This window comes from Puma concolor, chromosome D3 (genome assembly GCF_028749965.1).
Source record: "Puma concolor isolate L17-30 chromosome D3, mPumCon1.1.hap2, whole genome shotgun sequence".
Lineage (NCBI taxonomy): Eukaryota > Metazoa > Chordata > Mammalia > Carnivora > Felidae > Puma > Puma concolor.
Window position 1 is genome coordinate 43914558 of NC_141678.1, and position 27911 is coordinate 43942468.

The following is a 27911-nucleotide window of genomic DNA, read 5'->3' on the forward strand; positions in this document are numbered from 1 at the left end:
GGTATTTGGATCTCTTCGTATTACTTCTTTTAACTGCATGTGATTCTACAATTATCTCAAAATAAAGCTTAATGTTTAAAAATAAAAGCATTTAATACACATACAGTAGTAATTTGTAGAAGAATTTAATTTTAAACTTGATATACAATATCACACTAGAAATATCTCGTTACCAGGAAAGATGTTTTTCATAATGAAAAAAAAAAAAAAATCCAACACACAGTTCAGCTGTACCTTATCTGAACCTAAAATAATACAACTTATTAAATACAAAGTCTCCTAAGATTGTGATTTTAGCAGTTAAAGGCAGGCACACCAGCAGCATCTAAAAGATACAACTTAGTTGTCACAGTAGGCATAAATGAGCCAATACTCTACAACATGAATTCCATCTTAAAATAGAGACAATTCCATGACTTACAAGGAAAACAATAAAATACACTAAAAACACTAGGCAAGATTTTATGTAAAGTACTTTGAGGTGATAAAAGAACTTTAAGCTTAAGCTACATATTAACAGGGAAAAAATATTAGGGCTTATTCTACCATAAAGGGCCCATACACCATAACTAGAGTTCTTTTTCTTACACTAAAATATACCCAAAACTTTTGTGAATAGAGAAAATAGAAGTTCATCCATTTCTACTAAGAGATTAACGATAACAAAGTAATTGTTGAACAGATTAAAGATTAAAATATCAAAATGAGAAAATCAGCAATAAGAACCTACTGTCTTTGGCTGCTGATTCACTTTTTTATCTTCTAGATCCTTGAATTTTGATCGAAAAGAGACCATTTTCTCCTGAAGTTCTGGTGTACATAGTTCGTACACGTCCAACATAAGAGGAAATTTAACATCCTATATACAAACCAAGAAAAAAAATGTGTAAACACACTTATAAAGGTAGTTATTAAAAATATCTATAACACTTTTATAGTAGTACTTTCATAATCAAAAGAAGTTGAAAATAAAATTTATAAAAATCACTTGCAAACCTACGCAGCTGAAAACATCACAGTGCTTATTTTCAATCTGGTCCTAATTTTCCTTTTTAAAAGGCTCCATGCCTAACTTGGGGCTTGAATGCAGGACGCTAAAATCAAGAGTCACATGCTCTACCAACTAAGCCAGCCAGGCACCTGGGTCCTAACTTTTTAAGGTAAAAAAAAAATTTTTACTTTTTTCCCCCCAATATTCTAACCCATAACATTAACCACAGAGGAGTTACCAAAATTTACATGACAAAAGAAGCATTTCAAAAACCTTAGATCAGGGGCACCTGGACGGCTCAGTCAGTTAAGCGTCCAACTTCGTATCAGGTTATAATCTCACGATTTGTGGATTTGAGCCCTACATCAGGTTCTACGCTGACAGCTCAGAGCCTGGAGCCCACTTTGATTGTGTTTCTCCCTCTCTCTCTCTCTGCCCCTCCCCTGCTTGTGCGTGCTCTTGGCTCTCTCAAAATAAACTTAAAAAAAAAAAAAAAATAGATCAGTTGCTGTGAAAATAATTGACACTTCTAATGGACAATGGAAATCAATTTACAAATGGGGTCACTTAATGACTCTTTGTAACTTGAAATATTCCTTTACACAGAAATAAGTGGTACAGTTTAATAACTAAATATTAATACATATTTATAGTTAACACTAGTAAATACTTCCAACTACATTTGACCCTATCGTGTAACACTAAGTATATCTAAAATTGTATTAAGAATTTCAGCTGTCTCCCAAGGATCAAGGACTGTGGATATGTAGCAGAGCTACAGTTCCATAAAACAGTTCTTAAGGCTGGCTCTTACTGAAGAGATTATAATTACTGCACTAGAGAGTGTAGTGTGTTATAATACCGCTGGGTCAGTATCTATGGAGTTGAGGATCTGCTCTAGAGCAGTGTTTCTGGGAGAGTGAAGGGCAACCATCAGAATTAACTGGGAATCTTTCAAAAAATTGTAAGACCTCAGGGACTACTTAATCAAATGCTGTGGGTGCTGGTGGTAAAAATCAGGCATGTGTATGAATGATTTAAAAGAAAAAGGATAGGGGCGCTTGGGTGGCTCAGTCGGTTGAGTGTCTAACTTCGGCTCAGGTCATGATCTCGAGGTTCACGGGTTCAAGCCCCGTGTCGGGCTCCGTGCTGACAACTCGGAGCCTGGAGCCTGCTTCAATTCTGTGTCTCCCTCTCTTTCTGCCCCTCCCACACTCACGCTGTCTCTCTCTCCCTCAAAAATATAAATAAACACACAAAAAAAATTTCTTTAAGAAAAAGGACAATAGGGGGGCGCCTGGGTGGCGCAGTCGGTTAAGCGTCCGACTTCAGCCAGGTCACGATCTCGCGCTCCGTGAGTTCGAGCCCCGCGTCAGGCTCTGGGCTGATGGCTCAGAGCTTGGAGCGTGTTTCCGATTCTGTGTCTCCCTCTCTCTCTGCCCCTCCCCCGTTCATGCTCCGTCTCTCTCTGTCCCAAAAATAAATAAACGTTGAAAAAAAAAATTTTTTTTAAATAAAAAATAAAAAAGAAAAAAGAAAAAGGACAATAGAGAATTCCAATACACAGTCTTGGTTAATTAAGAACCACTTATCTAATGTTAATAACTTCCCTTACAGTATTTTGAAGTTTATCCCTAAAGGAATAAAGAAACCTTTAAGTCAGGGATTTCTATCAAAGAATTACAATATTTTATTATACTGAAGCTCATTACTAACCTTAAGAACTTTAGCATTCACAGATTCCTTCTCTTTATAAAAAAATCGAACCATCTGAATAGTCAAGTAAGCAGGTAGTCGGCTGATCTTAGACTGAGGAGAAAAAATAAAGAAATCCTATCACATGCAAATAACACACAAGTTTTTAATTCCTTGGTTTGGTACAAAGACTGGGTAACATTAATTAACTGGAAACGTTTCATCAAAATGGATTCAATTTCAAAAGGAATGCACAACTTACAGATTTGATGTATAAAGCATTTCTTTGCAATGTCGGAGACTGTTTGGTGATTTCTTCCTGAAGTCGCTATAAAAAAAAAAAAAAAAAAAGGAACATAACAGAAGACCAAACATTTTTAGTTTTAAAATTTTTTTTCTGCAATATAGAATCACACTTTTTTTTTAAATAAGTTCTAGGCCCAAAGTGGGAATTGAACTCGTGACCTTGGGGATCCAGAATCACATGCCAGGGGTGACTGGGTGGTTCAGTCGGTTAAGCGTAAGACTTCGGCTCAGGTCATGATCTCGCAGTTTGTGAGTTCAAGCCCCACGTCGGGCTCTGTGCTGATAGCTCAGGGCCTGGAGGCTGCTTCAGATTCTGTGTCTCCCTCTCTCTCTGCCCCTCCCCTGCTCACACTCGGTCTCTGTCTCTCAATAATAAACAAACGTTAAAAAAAAAAAATTTTAATTTTTTTTTTAAACATTTATTTTTCTTTTATTTTTGAGACAGAGAGAGACAGAGCATGAACGGGGGAGGGCCAGAGAGAGAGGGAGACACAGAATCCGAAGCAGGCTCTCTGAGCGGTCAGGACAGAGCCCGACGCGGGGCTAGAACTCACAGAGCGGGAGATCATGACCTGAGCCGAAGTCGGACGCCCAACCAACTGAGCCACCCAGGTGCCCCTAAAAAAAAAAAAAAAAAAAAAAAAAAAAAGAATCACATGCCAGCCAGGCACCCCTGAAATCTACTTTTAATTCTGTTAGACAACATATGAATATGGATTTATACCACCGAAAAATTATCTAAATTGAAGACAATGTACGAAGGCCTTTAGATTTGGTTCAGTTCTGAAAAGGCATCAAATAATTTATACTAGTGTGAACTCCTCAGAATGTAAATAACGTTTGAAGTTTTTAAATTGTGACCCAAATGTTGCTCATATTCTGAGTTTACACTGTATTTTATGTAATATAAAAAAGGCTTTTATGGCTTCTGTCTACATACAATCAGAATACTCCTATTAAAGGACAATTAAGAAAATGTAGAGAATCCTTGTTCTTTATGCTTTATGTATAAAAACCTTCCAGAACCAATTACTATTAAATATGAGAAAAGTCATCACAGAGAAAACCTGTTAATCTAACATATGTGGAAAGCCACTTTACATATCTTAACTATCATGTCTGCTTTTCCATTTCTTACAGCCTATGTGATGCTCAGCAAGGCAGCTACCCCTCTGCACATCATATGGAAATGATAACAACCACCACATATATATCATAGTGCTGTTAGAATTACACGAGTCAGAATGTGTAGAAAACATGCACAACCATTTGGCATATATTCTATGTTCAATAAACATTAGTTACTATTATTGTTCAGATCAAAAAAACACTAATGTGCTCTGCTTCATAAGAACATTTAATATACAAGACATTTAAGTTAAAACAATTTACTGTTAATGTTTACTATAAAATTACTTATGTAAAATATTTTCTTAATTTTTAAACATTACTAATCATATTACAAAAGGAATCACCATGTAGCTTTTTAACACTTAAGTTTGTTCATCAGCAAAAATGGTAAAGAAATATGGAGCCAAATTACTCTAGAATAATCAGAACAAACGATAATAAAGCATCTAAAAAACAGGCAACATGGGGCGCCTGAGTGGCTCAGTTGGTTAAGCGTCTGACTCTTAATTTCAGCTCAGATCATGATCTCATGGTTCGTGGGTTTGAACCCTATGTCAGGCTCTGTGCTGGTAGTGCGAAGCCTGCTTGGAATTGTCTCCCTCTCTCTGCCTCTCTCTCTCTCAATAAATAAATACACATTTTTTAGAAATTATTATAAAAATGGGCAAGACAATACAGTATCTGAAAAATACATGCTTTTCAAGAAAGCATATCTGGCATGATGTTATTCATCAGGTAAGCTATATGAATTATCAATCCACTATCATCTAGAAGAGCCAAGCACATTTAGCTTTTCCAGAATTTTATAAAATTATGAAGAAAATATCGTCCTGGAGAGTTCCTGCCAAAACATTCCATTCCCTTCTACACTCTCCAATTACATTTATACTTCATTTGATGCCTTGAAACTTGCACATCATCATTTATTATAGGACTCTTAGGGGTTAGCTATTATTTGTAAGCTTTTAAAATAAACTTCTCTTGGGGCACCTGGGTGGCTCAGTCGGTTGAGCGGCCGACTTCGGCTCAGGTCATGATCTCGCAGTCCGTGAGTTCGAGCCCCACGTCGGGCTCTGTGCTGACAGCTCAGAGCCTGGAGCCTGTTTCAGATTCTGTGTCTCTCTCTCTCTCTGACCCTCCCCCGTTCATGCTCTGTCTCTCTCTGTCTCAAAAATAAATAAACATTTAAAAAAAAAAATAAAATAAAATAAAATAAACTTCTCTTAAAAGCCATTAGGCCTCATTACAACTCCCCTTCAGTATCACAGAGCAGAGAGTATTTGCCGCTTATGTCCACATTTACCAACCCCTTCCCTAGCCAATCTTATCCCAAACTATAGATGGGAACTCCCTGATGACAAATGATCTTGTTTATCAATGCAATCCCTGCCTCAATTCATTGCCTATCTTCAAGACATGTACATATTTCCCAAACCAAATCAAAGTACTAAATTAGCAAGCAAAACTGTTATATTTTATCAATCTTCTCATTAAAGCACACATTCTATAATATGGAAATGGTCAAAAAGTACTAACTGGATAATGACAGTATCAAGTTCTAGACCCGGTTCTGCCACAAACCAATTAAGTCACTTACATTCTGGAGCCTCAACTGTAATACTGGTGCAGTGGCAGAGGACCCACATGGCCTGATTTGAACAGTAAAATCCTAGTTTATACTCATCATTACTAATACACCCTCATCATAATACCCTCAGAGGCCTCCTACAAGCCTCTGGTCACAACATTTTTGTCAACCTATCACGCACATAATACACAACCTTGTGGTTATGTGTTTCCATTAAATGATATGTTGACACATTATTGTCTTCACAGCCAACTACACTCTAATTCATCCCTAAACAAAGCTTATCTAACAAACATTATTTTCTCCTTAAGGCTTATCTAACAAACATTCACACACAGTCTTCTTGGCCTCAGAACACTAGACAGCACTTCAGCACTTTGGCTCAAGGCCACTCTAAACAGCACATCACCAACAAAAAGCACAAAATGCAAAAAAAAAAAAAAAATTTGTGGTACTAAAATTACTGCAAAAGGACACTTGCTTATTTCATGAGTTGAAACTAGAAGACAGAACATCACCTTTTTGGACCTCAGGTGAGACTGTGTCCATTAACTCAAAATTTTTGCCACTATGGAACATGTCTACAAATGACTATGAAAACACCACAAGTATTGATATTAGAGGTATAAATAAATTTTAGTTAAGTAGGTGTATCTGCAAATAGAGAATCCATTTACAATTAAGATCAACTGTAACTGAACTTACCAATTTAAGTCCTGTAAAAAGATACTTGACTTCTTGATTGATAAAACAGCTAAGCTGAAGCTGATTTTCCTTCCCTTTAGTGACTTCTTCTTCTTCAGATTCTGTACATTTCATGCTTGAGAAATAAGATAAGGAATATACCAACAGGCATTCACTTTGTTACATATTCCTGAATATAATAAATTATCCTAATGCTATTAAAATTAATAGCATCACTATTTGCAAATGACAAATCCGATAAAGGGTTAGTATCCAAAACATATGAAGAACTTATACAACACCAAAAAATAATAATAATTCAATTAAAAATGGGCAGAAGACATAGACATTTCTCCAAAGCAGATATACAGACAGCCAACACATGAAAAGATGTTCAGCATCACTAATCATCAGGAGAATGCAAATCAAACCCACAATATCACCTCACATCTGTCAGAATGGCTAAAATGACAAATGCTGGCAAGAATGTGAAGAAAAAGGAACTCTCATGAACTGCTGGTGGAAATGCAAACAGGTGCAGCCACTGTGGAACACTGTACAGAAAACCATATGATCCAGGAATTCCATTACTAGGTATTTATCCACAGAATATGGAAACGCTAATTTGAAAAGACATATAGGCACCCCCATGTTTATTGCATTATTTACAATAGCCAAATTATGGAAACAGCCCAAGTGTCCGTTGATGGATGAATGGATAAAGATGTGTTATATATACACAATGGAATATTATTCAGCCACAAAAAAAAAAAAAAGACTGATATCTTGCAATCTGCAACAACGTGAATGGAGCTAGAGGGTATTACGTTAAGTGAAGTCAGTCAGAAAAAGACACATACTGTATGATTTCACTCGTGGAATTTAAGAAACAAAATCAAATGAACAAAGAGACAAACCAAGAAACAGACTCTTCTTAGCTATAGAGAACAAACTGATGGTTACTAGAGGGGAGGTGGGTGAAACAGGAAAATGAGCACTGAGTAATGTGTAGAACTGCTGAATCACTTTATTATACACTTAAAACTAATATAACATTGTATGTTATAACTATACTGGAATTTAAAAAAAAAATAGCATCATACACTGGTATTTAAAACATTTTGGTTTCCAAGTAGATTCATTTCAACATACTTAAAAGTGCTCCATTCACTTACCAACAATATGAGTAATGAGTGTATACAAGGATAAACTCTCAACAAATATACATTGGTACTCATAGTATTGAATGGTTTTAACACTAAGGTACATAAACAGAAATCATTAAGTTTCTACCCATGACCTAGAAAATAGGCCTTCCCTAAATTCATGAATTCATGTTTTATTGGCTCAATCTCATGTATACAATTTGGCTGATACATTGTTTCATACAATTAAAAAATTCATTCCCTATGAAGCAAAAAAAAAAAAAAAATTCTCTATGAAGTGAATTAATGAGGTTGACTCCGCTAAAGATATACTTAGGAAAAAATAATGAATATCCTTATTAAAGTATATACTTACCTAAACATTAGGATTACTCTAATGGGGATATTTTTCCAAATTCCTAAGTTTCACCATATTTTTCAGGCATAAAGCCTCTGAAGAATTTTTCTTCATACCCCACCCGCCACTCCAATCAGTCAACAATGCTTCTGATACCCATCTACTTCTAGTAAGTTATGAGTACAGCCTCTACAAATCTTGGCTCATAAGGATACGTAGTTTCAAACTCAACTCCAAAGAACTGATCAATTAAGCTTTTCTTTTTAGAAGGTGTCACTGCTGATGCAGATGAAGAATCTGTCTGCAAAAATTAAAACAAAAATTCCAAATTTACTTTATATAGATACTAGTGTGTATTTCTTCCCACATAACCCAATTTAGTAAATACATATTTAAGCTTTTTAAAATGTAAGCCCCTTCTGTAAAATCCTTCTATTCAAAAAACATCACCAAAAAACTACAGATGCTCAATAATATCTTCTATGTTTAATAAATAATACGCTGAATTCAAGTGTCAAATGCAAGCTTTCAAATTCCAACTACAGACTGAGCATGTTAAAGTATTCAAGTACATGTGTATCTATTAAGATGAATTTATTTCAAGCCTTTGGGATTGGTGAGTAGGGGGAAATCAAGGTATAATGGAAGTCTATAAGCACAAATAGATTTCAGTCACCTCTTTAACAGAATCGTCTTCTATAGCTTCCAATTTCTGTTGCAATACTCGCATCATTTGTATCCAACATTCATTAGCATCCTGTAATTTAAAAATGACACAGTAAATAATCCTGGCTGTGACAGTGTTTTACCTATAAGAGTCTTCCAAAAGAAGTACTGTTTCCTTAGGGAAGGGGAATAAAGCGATTTTTTTTATTTAAAAATATTAAGTCAAATGAGATATTATATGATCTTCAAAGCAAAGAATTCCAGAACATTCATTCATTCAAGAGAGGTTCACTGATCTCTTCCTTATGCTAAACACTGTTTTAGACACTAAGAATAAACACAGCCGTGACCAAAACAGAAGACGTTCTCAAGGGGGATATAAATAAAATATAACATAAATTCACCTAAAGAGAAGTTATGAAGAAGAAAAAAAATATGGGAGCAGAAAGTGATGAGGTGAAAGGAAGTGTGCTATTTCAATAGGATAGTCAAGAAAGCTTCTCTGATGCCTTGACATTTGAGCCAGAAGACCCAAACGATATGAGGAAGCAAGCCATGCACTTATCTGTAAGCGAAAGAAAGAAGAGCAAAGACCCTGCAGAAAGAGGGTATGTGGAGGGTTTAAAAAATAGCAAGGAAGCCAGTGAGTGTACAGGAGAGCCAAAGTAAGCAAGGGTGAGAGTGGTACATGATGAGCTCAGGGAGGTAGCCAGGAATAAGATTATTCAGCACTGGGATAGAAAATCACTAAGAGGCAATCAACAAGGGACCAAGGATTATTCCTTAGTAACAGTTTAAGGACTCTAAAAGGTTGTGTGGAGAAACCCGCAAAAAGACAGACAAAAGCAGAAGTGAGATGATCAATTACCAGACCACTCCAGGCAAAAGATAATGATAGTATGAACCACAGAGGACTGATAACTGGAGTGTATTTGGAAATGCAAATACATATGGTAAGTGTATAACACCTAAGTTTTACATTTACACAATGAAAACCCCAGAACCTTGCCCTGTTTACCTGTTGAAGATACTGTCCTTGTTCACCCTTCTCCGCAAACTGTGGGAAAGCCATGTGTAAAAACTGCAGTAGGATAATAGGTGGAATACTAGAAGACGTTTTATCCATGGAATCAAACAAATCTCTAAGGGCTTAAAAAGCAAAGCAAACACTGCTTTAGTAAAACAGTGACACATTTAATACATGTTACTATAAATTAATTCTAGATTAATACAAACACAAAACTGCTGAGTACTTTTAAGTATATCTACTCTTTTTGTAGTTTTCAGATTCCCAATAAGAAAAAGATTTGTTTTTAAATCTTAAAGAATTGACCCGAAGACTTTATAATGCACTAACTATAAACAACTTCTGAGCCCTGCCCCTCTGTCTCTCTCTCCTTGCCAGCCTTTGTCTTCCAAAACAAAGCACGGTATATTCATTCAACACTGAGAACACATAACCTTTGTCTAGGGATCAAACAGGCTGATGTTACTGTTTTGGTACTATGCCACTGTCAGGCCACCACTCCCAACCGACCTCCCCTTAAGCCCATACTTAGTTCCCAACTACTCAACTCCTAAATATTAAATAAAATATGTTTAACATACATCCTAACTCTACTGAATAGTTAAGAACCAAAACTAATTTGCCTTCTTCAAAATCTTTCCTCTGCTATCCTCTTTCACTTTCATAAAATCTCATGGTCATGGCAGACTGAGCCCTGCTCTGGGAGTTCAGAATACTCCTGCTCTGCCGACTCCCTGGCTATCATACCTTGCCCTTCTTACTTCATGTACAGCAAAATGCTAGTCTAGCCTATCTTGACTCGTTTTGTTAAAGAACATGTGAAATGTTATCTACCATTAGTATATACAAACCGAAGCCCAGAAAATACTAAGCACAAAGCCAGTGTGCAATAAAATGTTCCCGAATAAAACAACGTGGTGTTTAAAAATGTTTTTCCAAGAGACAGCAAAAATTAATTACTACCAAGCTAATGATTTTTAAAAGAAAAAATCTAAATTATAGCACACTTTAATAAAGTACACATTACTCAAAATAAACAATGGTTTAAAATTTAATATATACCATAAACAGAGCATCTCAAAATATTTCACTAGTTTGAAAGAAAAAGATCAAAAATGCACTATACATTAAAAGAGACTAGTAAAACATGAAAATTGAATACAATGTATGATCCCAAACTGGCTCCCAAAGCAAAGAACTTTATAATGGCAATACTGGATCAACTGCCGAAATTTAAGTAATCTGTATTTTAGAGTACTTCATCCATGTTAAACCCCTAGATTTTGAAAAATGGTAATTGTCTTGTGATTATGAATGTCCTTATTCTTGGGAAATACATACTGAAGTATTCAGGAATAAACTGTGATGTCTATACCTTACTCTTGAAGGTTCAAAAAAAAAAAAAAAAAAAACACAACAAGCAAAAAAAAAAACATGGTTACAGAGAATGATGAGCCAGGTATCTAGGTAGGACAAAAAGTTAATAATTGGTGAATTCTTGTAACTATTCTGTAAATTTAAATTTAGCACAAAACAGGGGTGCCTGGGTGGCTCAGTCAGTTAAGCATCTGACTCTTGGTTTCAGCTCAGGTCATGATCTCACATTTCATGGGTTCGAGCCCCATATCGGGCTCTGTGCTGACAGTGAGGAGCCTGCTTGGGCTTCTCACTCCCTCCTCTCTCTCTGGCCCTCCCCCGCTCACACACTCTCTTTCTCAAAATAAATAAATAAACATTTAAAAAAATTAGCACAGGGGCACCTGGTGGCTCAGGTGGTTAAGCGCCTGATATTGGCTCAGGTCATGATCTCGTGGCTCTGAGTCTGAGCCCTGTGTCAGGCTCTGCGCTAACATGTTATAGCCTGGAGCCTGCTTCAGAATCTTTGTCTCCCTCTCTCTCTGCCCCTCCCCTGCACACACTCGGTCTCTTTTAAAAACAAACATTTAAAAAAATTAGCACAAAATAAAATTTAAAAATGAAAAACAGTATCTTTTCATCTCCTCAATACTACAAGCCTCTTAGAGGATACTGGAGAAGTTGCTGAAATTCCAAGTTACTCTTAGATACAAAAGCAAACAAGTAAACTAGATATAAATGATCAGATTTTTCTCATTAAAAACTTCCAATAAATCTTTCAGGAAAAAAATGGTCAAAGGAAAAACCTCTAACTACAAATGACACAAAGAAACATACTGTTTTTATAGTATTACAAATTAACAGCTGACCACAATGAGATACCACTTCACACCCCTAGGCTAGCTATAATCAAAAACAGACAATACCAAGTATTATCAACAATACAGAGAAATGGGAACCCTTATTCATGCTGGGAGAAATATAAAATGATGCAGCTGCTTTGGAAAACAGTCTGGCATTCCTCAAAAGGTTAAAGTATAGTTACCATACGACCCAGCAATTCCACTCACAGATATATACCCAAGAGAAATAAAAACATGTCCACAGAAATCCTTGAACAAGTTTTTAGCAATACTTACAATAGCAATACTACAATAGTCAAAAGTGGAAACCACCCAAATGTCTATCATTGATAAAAGGACAAAGGAAATACAATATATGCCTACAACAACATCTTTTTCAGCAATAAGGAATCAAGCACTCATACATACTACAATCTGGATGAACCTTGAAAATAGTGAAAGAAGCCACTCTAAAAAGACCACATACTGTAAGTTCCATTTTTGTCAAAAGTCCAGAATAGGCAAATTTATGGAGACTGACAGTAGGTGAGTGGCTGTACAGGGCTGGGGGTGGAGACCAGAAAACAGGGTGACTGCGAAAGGTTACAGAGTTTCTTTTTCAAAGCGATGAAATGTTCTAAAATGGGCCTGTGGTGATGGCTGCACAACCCTGAGTATACTAAAAGACAATGAATTGTGCACTTTAAGTGCATAAATTATATGGAATGGGAATTGTATCTAGTTAAAGCTGTTACAAACAAAAAGGCACAGCCGTAAGAATACCTTATCAATCTAACCCAATGACTTAAAGTATTCACTTGTAAAACTTGTAAAAGTATTCACTTGTAAAGTATCCCAAAATGAATGGGGACAGAATACATGGTCTCATGTAGTGAAGAAATGTTATTCCCATGCTTTAAGAATTTGTTTCTCCTCATATTTCATATACCATTTCCTTACACTAGACTCTCTTGTAATGACTGCATCAACTATAATAAAACCTACCTCTTGCTATCCTCAGAGATAGGTCTTACTAATAGAACCTAAAGCCAAAATTAAATTTAATCCAAAAAACCGAAAGACTCTTAGTGAGAAAAGACAGACATCAAAGGTTTATAATTTGGATAATAAAATAAAATGTAAGTATAAGTACTCCGATTTTAATGAGACGAGGTTTTACAAAACAATTTTTTAAATTGAAAGCTACTAAATAAACTGAGTGAAAAATAACTTATTGAATACTACACTGCCCTCTCAAAAAAGGAGTTTTAAGATACTGACCTGCAGTAATGTACTGTGCTGAAGCCATTTCCCCTGAAGCTCTCAAGGCACCTGCATACCTAGGAACATTAGGCAGAATTAAATAGGATTCGATTCATTCTGAAACTCAAATGAGAAGAAACTAGTTAAAAGAGCTTATGACACCTTCAACTGCAAATTTATCAGTTGTTCCCACCTTTATATTTCCTCCTCTTTTGGTCTTGTTACATTAACAATTATATGTACAAAAAGAAACACTAAGAAAAAAGGGAATTTAGGGGTGCCTGGGTGGCTCAGTCGGTTGAGCCTCTCTGACTCTTGGTTTTGGCTCAGGTCATGATCTCACGGTTCATGATATCGAGCCCTCCACCAGGCTCTGCGCTGACAGCATAGAGCCTGCTTGGGATTCTCTCTCTCCCCCTCTCCCTGCCCCTCCCCTATGCACTGCTCCCAAAATAAACGTTTCAAAAAGGGAAAAAAAGGGGTGCCCGTGTGGCTCATTGAGTTAAGCATCTGACTTCAGCTCCAGTCATGCTCTCATAGTTTGTGGGTTCAAGACCCACGTCAGGCTCTCTGCTGACCTCTCAGAGCCTGGAGCCTGCTTCAGATTCTGTGTCTCCTTTCTCTGCCCCTCCCCTCAGCTCATGCTCTTATCTCTATCTCAAAAATAAAAAAAATAAAAAAACTTTTTTTAATGTTTGTTTTAAATTTTTTTTTTTCAACGTTTTTTATTTATTTTTGGGACAGAGAGAGACAGAGCATGAACGGGGGAGGGGCAGAGAGAGAGAGGGAGACACAGAATCGGAAACAGGCTCCAGGCTCTGAGCCATCAGCCCAGAGCCCGACGCGGGGCTCGAACCCACGGAGCGCGAGATCGTGACCTGGCTGAAGTCGGACGCTTAACCGACTGCACCACCCAGGCGCCCCTTAATGTTTGTTTTAAAGAAAAAAAGAATTAGATGAATGAAGACTACTTTTAAATTCTTTCTCTTAACACTTTGTTTATTTATTTATTTATTTTAATGTTTATTTCTGAGACAGAGAGAGAGACAAAGCATGAGCAGGGGAGGGGCAGACAGAGAGGGAGACCCAGAATCCAAAGCAGGCTCCAGGTTCTCAGCTGCCAGCACAGAGCCCAATGCGGGGTTTGAACTCACAAACTGTGAGATCATGAACTGAGCAGAAGTCCAGTGCTTAACCAACGGAGCCACCCAGGCGCCCCTCCCTGCCAACAATTACTTTTAAAAAAAACATTTCCCGGGGCACCTAGTGGCTCAGTCCGTTAAGCAACCAACTCTTAGTTTTGGCTCAGCTCATGATCTCACATTTTGTGAGTTTTGAGCCCCACGTTGAGCTCAGCGTTGACAGTGCAGAGCCTGCTTGGAATTCTCTCCTCTATCTCAAAATAAATAAACTTAAAAAATTTAAAAAAAAATTTCCTGAAAACACTGCAAAACAAAAAAGTACACGTGTAATATCCATTACAAAGAAAATAAAACACAATTTCAGAAATAACAAAGAAAAAAAAGCATTACATCAAAAACATTAAATCAAAGTCAATATACCTACATTCAGCATTAACTTTCTATGTAACAATAAATAAGTCCCTTTAATTTTCAAGTCTGTCTGCTTACCTATAAAAGGAGGTGTTTCTATTAAATAATTTCTAAATTCACTTTCAATTTATAATTCTCAGTTAATTTATAACAGCACAAAGGACTGGCCATTTAAAGGAAATAAACTAGTATTTATTCATACATCTTATGACACAGAATCAGAAATGATCATTCATATATCAAACACCGAGGGGCAAGAGAATGACTGCCTATTCACTATGATTAAAACTATGTTCATGTACCACACACCCACTGAAGGGACTAAAATGAAAAAGAATGATATCAACCAAGATTGGCAAGAATGTAGAGCCATAAGAACTATCAATACCATCAGTAACATGGATGAATTTCAAAAACTATGCTAACTAAACTAAGCCAAACCAAAAATACATTCTGTACATTTAAGTTCCTGAATGCACAAAACTAATATGAGATCAGTAGCTGCTTGCAGAGTTGGGTAGTGGGTGGGAATGAGGACTAGGAAAAGGTAGAAATATAAAAACTTCCTGGGATGAGGGAAATGTTCTGTAATTTGTAAAATGGGTTACAGATATTTGCATTTATCAAAACTGATCACACCAAACACAAGATATTTACTCGATGTAAATTACATTTCTATTTAAAAATAAAAAAAAAACTTTGGGGCACCTGGGTCTCTCATTCAGTTGACCCATCTGACTTGATTTTGGCTGATCCCAGGGTTATGGGATCAAGTCCTGTGTCAGGCTCCATGCTGAACATGGAGACTGATTAAGATTTTTCCTTTCTTTCTTTCTTTTTCTTTCTTTCTCTCTCTATCTCCACCCCCTCTGCCCCCTCCCATGCTCGTGTGCGTACTTTCTCTAAAATAAAAAAATAAAGTAAAAAAATTTCTGTGCTTATGTAAACAATCAAAGAGGTCACAGACCTCTTATAATGTCAAATTATATCCAACTGAAAAGTTGTTAATTTAGATATTTTGGAAATTGCTATGACTCAAGTTTTTAAGTTTGTCAGTACACAATTCATAACAATGTCTAAATTATATATATTCATTTTAAAAAGTGAAAATCATAATAGCTTCCCTCTTAGTTTGTAACTTCTTAAAAAACACTTCTGAAGTTAAAATAATGTACTAATAAAGCAAGTGTATCCCAAAACATCAGTCAAGTTTATAAACAACATGTTGTTAGTGATTTTACTTCTAGTTACAGGACAACATTGCTAACTATCCCTACATTTATGGCAAAGGCTATACTAATGAATTATCTTTTAAGTCACTAAGAATAGGAAAAGCATAATTTAATACTATCTCCCCACACAAACCTCTCATTATACCAAAAAATAAAAATAAAATTTTTTTTTGATGTTTATTTATTTTTGAGAGAGAGACAAAGCATGAGCATGAGCAGAGGAGGGACAGAGAGAGCGAGACACAAAATCTGAGGCGGGCTCCAGCCTCTGAGCTGTCAGCACAGAGCCCGATGTGGGGCTAGAACTCATGAACCATGAGATCATGACCTAAGCTGAAGTCAGACACTTAATGGACTGAGCCACCCAGGTGCCCTACCAAGAAAACGTTTAATTCCTAATTAAGGTAAAACCATCCAATAAGCCAAATAACATTAACAGTTGAACTTTACAAAGAAAAACTGTTAGAAAATAAAAGGAAAACCTGACAAGAGTACAGAGAGATGTAACAGAAACACTAAGAGGTTTTATAGAAGATAAAAAATAAAAGAGTACCTTTTCTAAGAAAGTCTTTACCAAGTCAATAAATTAAAAAAAAACAACAAATGAGGGGTGCCTGGGCGGCTCAGCCAGTTAAGTGTCCGACTTCAGCTCAGGTCATGATCTCGCGGTTTGTGGGTTCCAGCCCTGCCTCGGGCTCTGTGCTGACAGTTTAGAGCCTGAAGCCTGCTTCAGATTCTGTGTCTCCCTCTCTCTCTGCCCCTCCCCTGCTCACGCTCTGTCTCTGTCTTTCAATAATAAATAAACGTTAAAAAAAATTTTTAAAAAAACACTACATGATATAGAAAATCCAAATGTAATTAATAAGCTTTAGTCTATTATACTTTGTACTTTATCACCTACAAAAAAAAAAAAAAAAAGACATTTTGACTTTTCTATCATCTGTGATATACAAGAATCAATCATACATCAGCTAACCCCAAACATTCATCAACAGAAAAATAGATATTGTGTAGTAGATCCATACAGTGGCATAGTACACAGCATGAACATCATAAACTACAACTACACACACAAGGTTAAGCCAAACTAATGAGCCAGACCCAAATGAACACAATCCATGTTTCTGCTTATAAAGAGTTCCAAATAGGCAAAGTTAATCCATGAGGTTAGAAGTCACATTATCATTAACTATTCTGAACACAAAGTAGAGGCAGCCATCAGGAAGGGAGAGTCACGAGGGAATATTTAGAGGCTGATGGGATTCTGTTTGTCTGTGTTGGTTACACAGATGTGTTCATGGAGATAATTCATTCATATACTTTTCTGTATGTTAAAATTTAATAGTTATAAATGAATTCAGAGTCAAAAGGAAGATTTTATAGTTTTTTTTTTTCAAAAACATGTGAACAGCCTCATCTAATGGAGAACAGCAACCAAAACTCAGAACTAAATACCATACTGTCATTACTACACAAGAATAAATGATCTAAGCGTACAACTTAAGAAATCAGAAAATAAAACAAGCCAAAGGAAAATAAAAATAAGTTAATACAAAGAAAAGTAGGATGAATCAGACAATCAAAAAAAGTGACTGAATAAATCTAACAGCTGATTCTTTGAAAAATAAAATATACAAACCTCTGGCAAGATAATCAAGGGAAAAAATACATAACAAATAAAAATGAAAATGAGGGGAAATACAGGTCCAAAAATAGATAATTCTTATGCTAAAATATCTTAAAGACATAAGGACAAATTCATAGGAAAACATAAATTACCAAAACTTACCCAAAAGACACAGAAAATGTACATTTAAAATGCCCCCCCCCCAAAAAAAAAGGTTTGGTCCAGCCAATTTTATAGTTAAGTTCTATTAAGAATAGATCATTCCTGGGGCCCCTGGGTGGCTCAGTCGGTTGAGCATCCGACTTCGGCTCAGGTCATGATCTCATGATTCACGAGTTTGAGCCCCACGTTGGGCTCTGTGCTGACGGCTCGGGACCTGGAGCCTGCTTCAGATTCTCTGTCTCCCTCTCTCTCTGCTCCTCCCCTGCTCACACTCTCTTTCTCAAAAATATTTTAAAAATTTAAAAAAAAGAATAGGCCATTCCTATACAACTTTGAAAATGTAAGTAAAATATAAGTAAAATAACAACCTAGTAACTGCTAATGAAAAAAAACTATGTGGTACTTACCAAGACATGTCTTGCCAATCTCCAGTAAGATAAAAATATGGCCATGAGATACAGTCTTTTGTAAGTAACTCATAGAATTTAAGAGTAATTTTTTATATTATACTTTTCACTTTAAGTTCTAAATTTAGAATTCCTACTTATCATGAGGTTCCACTAATGAGCAGCATCAAGCAAACTAGGTTCTACCTGTAGCTCTGGTTCTTGGCCCTCATTGCCTCTTCAACTAACCCAGTCTATTTCCCTTCTAGCCTTTAGCAATATATACTTCTCACTCCCCAGAATCTGCCAAATAAAAATTCTTAAGAATTTAAGGATGAGCTTCAGACTGCCAGTTTTAAAACACCTCCCATGGAAGTTTCTCTCTCTTCTTTCATTCCTATTTTATCACTGAGTGCCATTTTTCCAAAGACATACAACCCCATCCATGTCCTCTTGTAGTAAATTAGTTAAGTACAAAGGCTTCTGACCTGTAAAAACTTAGCATTCAAAAAGTATTTCATCTGGTCAAGAAAACTGAAATCAACAGAATGAAATCTCCCCTGCTTATATAAAACTCAGAGAAATAACCCCAAAACATGAAGGACTTCTTGGAATAGAGCCTGGAAGATATCCGAGATGAACAAAATACAAAGAAGTCTTGGAAGTAAGACAAGTCTGCTCCCAGTAGCCAGTTTTTAGGGCAGAGAGCTGTCCAATAAGCTGCTCATTCAGCTCATTTGCAAATGAAACATAAGCAAGAGAACATGGGTGCATAAGATAACTACACAATCTCAACACAAACGAGAAATCAATCCTTACATCTAAGGAAAACAGAGTTTAAATTAAAAAGGTCCAAACAAGGCGGGGAAAAAGACCTTGAAATAAGAATACTTCAGAGCCTCGAAGAAAGAAAAGCAGAATTCGTATCCAAAATTAAGAACATGAGATTAAAGAAAAGAAAGTTGTGATAAGCAACTGTGAAACAAAGCTAATGCATAAATCAGTGAAATGTAAACTAGAACTGAGGCACTCTCCCAGAAGACAGCACATAAAATAAAAAATCAGAAGTGCAGAAAAAAAAAAAGAGACATGAAAAACAGATCCAGAAACTATTATTCTAAATATAAGGGAAGCCAGATAAAACAAAGGAGAAATTATCTGAAGAAATAACAGCCAAGAATGTCCAAAGTTTAGGACAAGAGTCCTTACACTAAAAGTGCTCACTCAGCACTAAATAAGGTAAATAAAACCCCACACCTACCCTATTAGAAAACTCTGAAAAACAAAAAGAAAACCTTAAAAATTATTAACAGAAAAGAGTAAGAAATGAGACTGATATTAGATCTCTCATATCTGTGGGCACACAAAAATAGTGGAAAAGTAACTACAAACCTCTGGGGAAAAAGCACTCTGACTTTAACATTTCCCATCAAAGCAGTTCTGACACAGTACCAAACATGGCAGCCTTTCTCAATCAAGACTCTAAGTGTCTGGAAGATAGGTACTATGTCTTGTTCACTAATGACTACACCAGCTATAAGCTAGACAACTTCATAAATACCTGACAAGTATTCACTTCAGAGAAATTTAGAAAACCTTCTGTTACTCTCAGGTTTCTGTATAATCCTCTCTCCTCTCTATTGCCCAGTTCTATCAAAGCATTTCACATGCCACTAAGGAAAAAAGAAGAAGAAGAAAAAAAAAAAAAAAATCAACATTCATAAAGCTGGCTAAGAATTCAAATTGCAATTTAGAATTCTATCCTACATTAACAAGCGGCAACGTATATACCAAGACAGTTGTAATAAATTTAGTGAGAATTAAGTGACATATTTTTTAAGTTATACATTTATATTCACTGAGGAGAAAGGATCTTCATTTAAAGACTATTTCACAGGTTGTCAAAACACAGGTAACTGTTTACTCTTTTTTCTTTTGTATAGTGGTATAAAAATTATTCACCAGCATAAGGACAAATCAATACAAATAAAGGTATTTATTTCTAGACTAGAACTGAGAGTTCTGAAATAAATCTTATTACATACATCATGGTCAACTGATTTTCAATAAAGGTGCTAGAGCAATTCATCAAGGAAAGAGTCTTCAGCAAATGAAACTCAAAAAACAGGATATCCATTTGCACAAGAATGAGATATCAACTTCCCACCATACATAAAAATTAACTAAAAATAGATTAGAGACCTAAATTTAAGAGTTAAAATTATGAAGCTCTTAAAATATAGGATTAAATATTTGTGACCTAGGATGAGGCAACTGTTTCATATGTAAGATACACACACACACACACACACACACACACACACACAAAATTAAACTACATCAAAATTAAAACCTCTTGTGTTACAAAACAGTAACATCAAGAAAGTGAAGACAACTCACAAAATGAAAGAAAATATCTGCAAATTATCTGAAAAAGGACTTACATCCAGAACATGTAACTTACACACTTGTAACTGAACAATCAAAAGACAAACCATTTAAAACACAGGCAAAGGGGGCACCTGGGTTGAGTGTCCAACTCAGCTCAGGTCATGATCTCGCTATTTGTGAGCCTCATGTGAGGCTCAATGCTGTCAGCACAGAGCCAGCTTCAGATCTTCTGTCTCCCTCTCTCTCTGCCCCTCCCCTACCCACACGCACACATGCACTCTCTCTCAAAAATAAACATTTAAAAAAAAAGATTAGAGTTAAAAAAAATAAAACACAGGCAAAGAATTTGAACAGACGTTTCTCCAAAGAAGATATACAAGCCAATAAATACATGAAAAGATGATCATCACTAGTCATTAGGTAATTACAAACAACAACTACAATGAGATACCATTTTACATTTAGGATGACTATAATCAAAGACATTTGAATAAAAAGACTGGCATGGAGGTGGAGAAATTGGAACTCTCTTACACTGCTGGTCAGAAGAGAAAATGGTGCCAAGCAGTTTGGCAATTCCACAAAATGCTGTTAACAAAGAGTTACTACATGACCAAGTAATCCACTCATAATCAAAAGAAATGAAAACTGGTCTGCACAACAACTTCTCCCTGAATGTTCATGGTAGGTAACATTATTCTAACAGCCTCAAAATGGAAACTAATCAAATGTTTATCAACAGATGAACAGATTAACGTAATATGGTATGTCCATAGAGCTGAATATTCAGCCATAAAAAGGAATGAAGTACTGACATATACTACAACATGAATAAACCCAGAAAATATATTATGCTAAGTAAAAGAAACCAGTCACAAAAAATTACTTACTGTATGATTCCATTTATATCAAATGTCCAGAATAGGCAAATGGATAATACAGAAAGTAGATAAATGGTTGCCTAGAGCTGGAGGTGGGAAAGGTAAAAGGAGTGACTGCTCAGGAATAGGTTTCTTTCAGGAAGGAAGAAAGTAATCTAAAATTAGACTGTGATAATGGCTGTACAATCTTGTGAATATAATAAAGACCATTTAATCAAATACTTTAAACAGATGAATTGTACAATAAATGAGCATCTCAAATAAAGCTGCTAAAAAAACTATACACACAATGATACACTAAACACTACTCACCCAAATGTGAACCTCCCTTACCTACCAACAGGATTACAGCATTTCTCTTCTGTCTTACCTTTTTTTTAAATTTTTTTTTTTCAACGTTTATTTATTTTTGGGACAGAGAGAGACAGAGCATGAACGGGGGAGGGGCACAGAGAGAGGGAGACACAGAATCGGAAACAGGCTCCAGGCTCTGAGCCATCAGCCCAGAGCCCGACGCGGGGCTCGAACTCACGGACCGCGAGATCGTGACCTGGCTGAAGTCGGACGCCAACCGACTGCGCCACCCAGGCGCCCCCTTTCTGTCTTACCTTTTAAGGGCATCTTTGAGTTCAGGCACGGAACGAATACACTGAACTGTGGCATTCATGTAACAAGTGTTACCAAGGTTTGTCAATCCACATGGCAATTCCATCTGATAAAGAAAAGGATTAATTCATTTTTATAAAATGACATAGCATGTATAAAATCCCTAAAATTTACACTTTGAAGTACAATTTACCAACTCATACCAATTTATATTCCACCTTCACCCGGAAGTAACAATGTCTTATATCCCACAATAGAAATGTGTACTTGCAACATGCTAATACTGTGTTTTTAACTCCCTTCTTGAAAATAATAAGAGAACAATCCTACCCGTCTTGCCCACCTTTGCAGGCTTATCATTAGAATGGGGTAACAAAGTATACATAGAAACACTTCAAAAAAAGAAAAAAATAACACTATAAAAATGCTCAATGATAAAAAAATAACATTTGACAAGTTTGTGTTAACCAGTTTTTTTAAAACAATATTGCAATTTAGGATACATTGTATGTATTTTCAACAAGGAAAATTTTAAGAATTTAAACAATCCAGCATTTAAACTACTTATCGTCTTTAAGCCTGTTTTCCCATAAAATAGCAGTTAGCATAACACTTATTAAAGATACTATTGACTTTGCATTGAATTATCCAATTATACAAGGACTCCTCAAGCCAGTTTCAAAAATAAAACCTTTTACTACTAAAAACATACATCTTAATATTAACAATTAAATCTTTAAAACATTTAGATGCTACTTTCTGAAAAGCATCCTAGTAACTATAGCAATCAAATATATAAAACGTGGTATGTCTTACCGCAGATGCTAACTGTTCTTCAGTCATGTCTTCTACAAAGACAGTCTTAGCTGAGGGCTCCTCAGGAAGAGCATCTGCTGACCCCATCATTAGTAGAGTCATTCCCTATTTTTAAAACAAAAAAATTTAATTTCATAAAGATGCTCAAATGATGTGTATATCCAATAAAAGAAAACAGGTACAAAAAAAAAAAAAAAACACATACTGCATGCTTGTATTTGCCAGAAAAGGTAAATCTACAAAGACACCAAGTAGACTAGTGGTTGCTAGGGCTAAAAGGTAGAAAGAGGGAGTGACTTTTAACACACACCCATTTTTTCCAAGGGTGATGGAATGTTCTAAAATTAGACTGTAGTGAAAGTTATACAACTCTCATCAATATACTAAAAATTACTGAGTTATTAAAAAAAAAAAAAAATTCTGAGCTGGCTGCTTCAGACCAGAGGTCACCTGCTTATCTGCAAAGGGGAGTGAAGAAACCAGAATGGTGAAACATCTGTATCTTAATTGTGGTGGTGGTTACAGGACTCTATAAAATTAACCAAATTCAAACTGTACACTAAAATTTTACAGGTGAATTTTAATCCATATCAATCAATTATGCCTCAATGAAGCTAGGGGAAAAATAAACACTGTCATAAAGACAGGTGAGAATGGGGGCACCTGGGTGGCTCAGTGGTTAAACGCCCAACTTCAGCTCAGGTCATGATCTCACTGTCCGTAAGTTCAAACCCTGCATTCAGCTCTGTGCTGAAAGCTCAGAGCCTGGAGCCTGCTTCAGAGGCTGTGTCTCCCTCTCTCTCTGGCCCTCCCCTGCTCACACGGTCTCTCTCTCTCTCTCAAAAATAAACATTAAGACAGGTGAGAATGTTTACAATACTGGAGTGGAGGGAATTCTTGAAATGCTCATTTAGTGGAATCATTTCTCCCCATAACAAACTAAGCACAGGTAAGATTCTTTCTGTAAATGTCTATTTCTAACTGTAACAATTATTTACATTTGAATAGAATTATTTTGAGAGCATCAAACCCTCCATTATTAAAAATCATCAAACACATAAGTTAGTTCAAAATATCCAATTTTATAATTCTACATGGTCAGCCTAAGGGAACATTTATATTCAATAATATGTAACATTCCATACAATAAGAACAATATCCCCTCAAATCTCGTAATCCTGAAATGTGAACAATGTCTTACTACAGAAGACATGAGTGCATAAGAAGAGTAGGGAGATTTTAAGGAAAAAAAAAAAAAAAAAAAAAAAAAAAAAAAAAAAAAGGCACCTGAGTGGCTCAGTCGGTTGGGCATCCGACTTCAGCTCAGGTCATGATCTCACGGTTTGTGAGTTCAAGCCCCGCGTTGGGCTCTGTGCTGACAGCTCAGAGTCTGGAGCCTCCTTCAGATTCTGTGTCTCCTTCTCTCTCTGCCCCTTCCCAACTTGTGCTGTCTCTCTAGGTCTCTCAAAAACCAAATAAATGTAAAAAAAAAAAAATTAAAAAAAAAAAAGCCAGAAGTAGAAGTTAGAAAAAAAAGAAGATGAATATTTCTACATGAGGATTAAAATTAGAAAATTAATCAGGCTGGGGCACCTAGCTGGCTCAGTCAGTGGAGCATGCAACTCTTGATCTCGGGACTGTGAGTTTGAGCCGCATGTTGGGTATATAAGTTAAAAATAAAGGCTTTAAGAAAATTAATAAAGTTGGGAATGCAAGCTTGTGCAGCCACTCTGGAAAACAGTATGGAGGTCCCTCAAAAAACTAAAAACAGAACTACCCTACGACCCAGCAACTGCATTACTAGGCATTTATCCAAGGGATACAGGTGTGCTGTATCGAAGGGACACATGCACCCCCATGTTTATAGCAGCACTATCAAAAATAGCCAAAGTATGGAAAGAGCCCAAATGTCCATCAATGGATCAATGGATAAAGAAGATGTGGTGTGTGTGTGTGTGTGTGTGTGTGTGTGTGTGTGCGTGTGTGCGTGTGTATGTGTATGTATGTGTATACACACACACACACACACACAAAATGGAGTATTACTCAGCAATCAGAAAGAATGAAATCTTGCCATTTGCAACTACGTGGATGGAACTAGAGGGTATTATGCTAAGTGCAATTAGTCAGAGAAAGACAAAAATCGTATGACTTCACTCAGATGAGGACTTTAAGAGACAAAACAGGTGAACATAAGAGAAGGGAAACAAACATAATATAAAAACAGGGAGGGGGACAAAACATAAGAGACTCATAAATATGGAGAACAAACTGAGGGTTACTGGAGGGATTTTGGGAGGGGGGATGGGCTAAATGGGGAAGGGGCACTAAGGAATCTACTCCTGAAATCATTGTTGCACTATATGCTAACTAATTTGGATGTAAATTTAAAAAAATAAAAAATAAACTTAAATAAATACAAAGAAAGAAAATTAATAAAGTTAACAAACTCAGTCTTCATAGTACCTATGTTGAACTCCAATAACCTTCACTCCATCACCTGTTATTTTTAACTTAAGCTTTCTGTAAGATAATGGCAAAGCAATACTAAACCATCACTAAAGAATCTTTTTCCAAAGACAACTATCCTAAGAAAACCAAATACTTAAAGAATATACTTGCAATAATTTTAGAAATATAAAAGAAAAAAATATTTAAAAAAGTAAACCTAACAAGATATATGTACTACTTTAATTTTAAAAAAAACCTATAAAGCTTTAGAGATACAAAAAAAAAAAAAACAAAAACAAAATCAAAAACCATACCTAAATAATAAACTGAAGGTAATGATTGATGTAGAAAACAAAGTTAAAAAGAAATATAGAAAAAAATGAAAATTCCTTACAATTTATAGCCCACTGACAAGTACCCAAGACAGTAAGAGGAACCTTCCTCAAGGAGCTTATTAGCTGCCTCAGTGTTTATACATTGCTATAGGCAAAAGGCAACCTTAGCTTGACATTAGCCTGACCTCCAGGATCCTATAAAGGAATTCCTTTGGAATCTTCCTTTCTCTCTACCCCCCTCCCAAGCTATATGTTAGCAATCATCTTCCAAGCGTGTAGCCCACTGATATACATCTAAAGAGTCTCATGACCAAGTTTTACTAGACAGTAGTGAAAAACCTTATCCTAACAGCCCCTTAAGGTCCTAGAAGCCTTGCTTCCAAATTCCTTAGAGACTTATACTATCCCTAAACCCCTCGCAACTTGAAAGTATGTATCTGTCACTCCTCACCATCTCAGTGCCGCTCTCTCTGCCCACAGATCCTGCCCTGTGCTTTAATAAAACCACCCCTTCTGTATCAAAGACATGTAAAGAATTCTTTCATGACCTATCACTCCTGAACCCCAACATTTTCACAGCACTATCCAATTTCTAAACTGGAAACAGTACTGTAAAGATGTGATTCCAAATTATTTCTTTCTGAAACTTTACAAAAGGATTCATTCATGTAGCAAGTTTATACCCATAATAATAGCTAAGAAATTTCTAAAGAATAAAGACTAAAGAAAATAGATTATGCAATGAAGAATGTTGAGGAAAACTAAACAATAATTTAGAAAAAAAATAATCAGTTCTCACCTCATGGTATGCCATACCCGAAATGAATTACAAATTAAAGATGTAAAAAATGAGATAATTACACAAACATGTAAGTGAATCCAAAATATATCTTGCTTTCCTGGAAGATTTTCTAAAATTGACATAAAAGATGAAAGAACTAATGTCACTGACTGCAAAAATCTTGAAAACTTCCAAGTTTAAATCACCAGTCAAAATTTAAAAGGAAAAACTAGAAAAAAAAATTACACTATAAAAAAGCACCTAAAAAAAAAAAATCAGTAAGGCAAACACACAATAAAAAAATTGGGCAAAAGAGATAAATGTTAAACAAGCAAAAGGCTTAAAATAAATTAATAATAAATTAAGCTAGAAAAAGCATACATTAAAACCAAAGTAGGGGCCCCTGGGTGGTTCAGTCAGTTAAGCGTCCAACTCTTGATTTTGTCTCAGATCATGATCTCACAGTTTGGGAGACGGAGCCCCACTTTGGGCTCTGTGCTGACAGTGCGGAGTCAACTTGGGGTTTTCTCTCTCTCTCTCTTTCTCTCTCTCTTTCCCTCCCTCCCTCTATCCCTCCCCTGTGCATGCTGTCTCTTTCTCAAAACAAATAAATTTAAAAAAAAGTAAAAGAAGGAAATGAAGCAAAGAAGTGAAAACATTAAAATAATAAGTGAACAAGCAAAGTTGATTCTTCTGTGGGGGTGGGGGTATCAATGAAATTGACACAAACCTCTGGGTAGATAATGAAAAAAGTGAGACAAACCACAATTTGCCAATACAAGAGAAAAAAGAGAGAGAGAGAGAAAATAGCACTACAAACCCTAGAATTAAAGGATATTAAGAGTATATTATGCCAATCAAGTCAACAATTTAAACTGTAAATTAAATGGACCAATTCCTTAAAAGATACTAATTGCCAAAACTCATGTAAAAGAAAATTTACCATCTGAACAGTCCCATATTTATTAAATACACTAAATCTTAACTAAAAGTCTTCCCACAAAGAAAGCTCCAAGCTTCACTGGAGAATTCTATGAAACGTGTAAAAAATCTTTCAGAAAAGAACTTCTTCAAACTAATGGTGAACATCTGTAAAACAACTCCAGCCAAGACTGGAGATTTTTCTCCTAAGATTCAGGGAAAAAGCAATGATGTCTACTATCAACCACTTCTACTCAACACTGCTGAAAATCCTAACCAGTGAAATAAAGCAAAGAAAAAAAGAGAAATAAAAGGGGAAATTGAAAAGGAAAAAATAAAACCATTCTTATTTGCAACATGACTGTATACCAACCTACATTATCCTAAACCCCAATATGTAAAAATCAGCAAAATCACAGGACACAAGATCCATATACAATAATTAATTCTACCTCTATACATTAGCAATAAGCCGAAAGATGACATTTGAAAAACACCTTTATGATAGCATCAAACCATGAAATACTTACTGACATTTAACAAAACATGTGTAAGACCCTATATTGAAAATATAAAACACTGTTTTGAGAAATTTTAAGATCTAAATAATGGAGAGGTATATACCTTGCTTGTAAACTAGAAGACTCGATATTAAGATGTCCCAATTTGAGGGGTGCCTGGGTAGCTCAGTCAGTGAAGCATCTGACTCTTGATTTT

At 35.9% G+C, this 27911-nt stretch overlaps 1 protein-coding gene across 1 annotated transcript in view; it reads right to left on the bottom strand.

Moving 5' to 3' along the window:
* USP14 (ubiquitin specific peptidase 14) overlaps nucleotides 1-27911 on the bottom strand; it is a 47925-nt gene that overhangs the window by 4931 nt on the left and 15083 nt on the right. Inside the window, exons 4-13 of the mRNA XM_025931047.2 lie at nucleotides 22707-22811; nucleotides 21893-21996; nucleotides 13071-13129; nucleotides 9583-9713; nucleotides 8575-8655; nucleotides 8114-8199; nucleotides 6417-6531; nucleotides 2949-3014; nucleotides 2708-2800; nucleotides 731-859 (exon numbers count right to left, since the gene is read on the bottom strand). Of these exons, the coding sequence (XP_025786832.1) occupies nucleotides 731-859; nucleotides 2708-2800; nucleotides 2949-3014; nucleotides 6417-6531; nucleotides 8114-8199; nucleotides 8575-8655; nucleotides 9583-9713; nucleotides 13071-13129; nucleotides 21893-21996; nucleotides 22707-22811 (969 nt within the window). The remainder of the gene's footprint in view (nucleotides 1-730; nucleotides 860-2707; nucleotides 2801-2948; nucleotides 3015-6416; nucleotides 6532-8113; nucleotides 8200-8574; nucleotides 8656-9582; nucleotides 9714-13070; nucleotides 13130-21892; nucleotides 21997-22706; nucleotides 22812-27911) is intronic.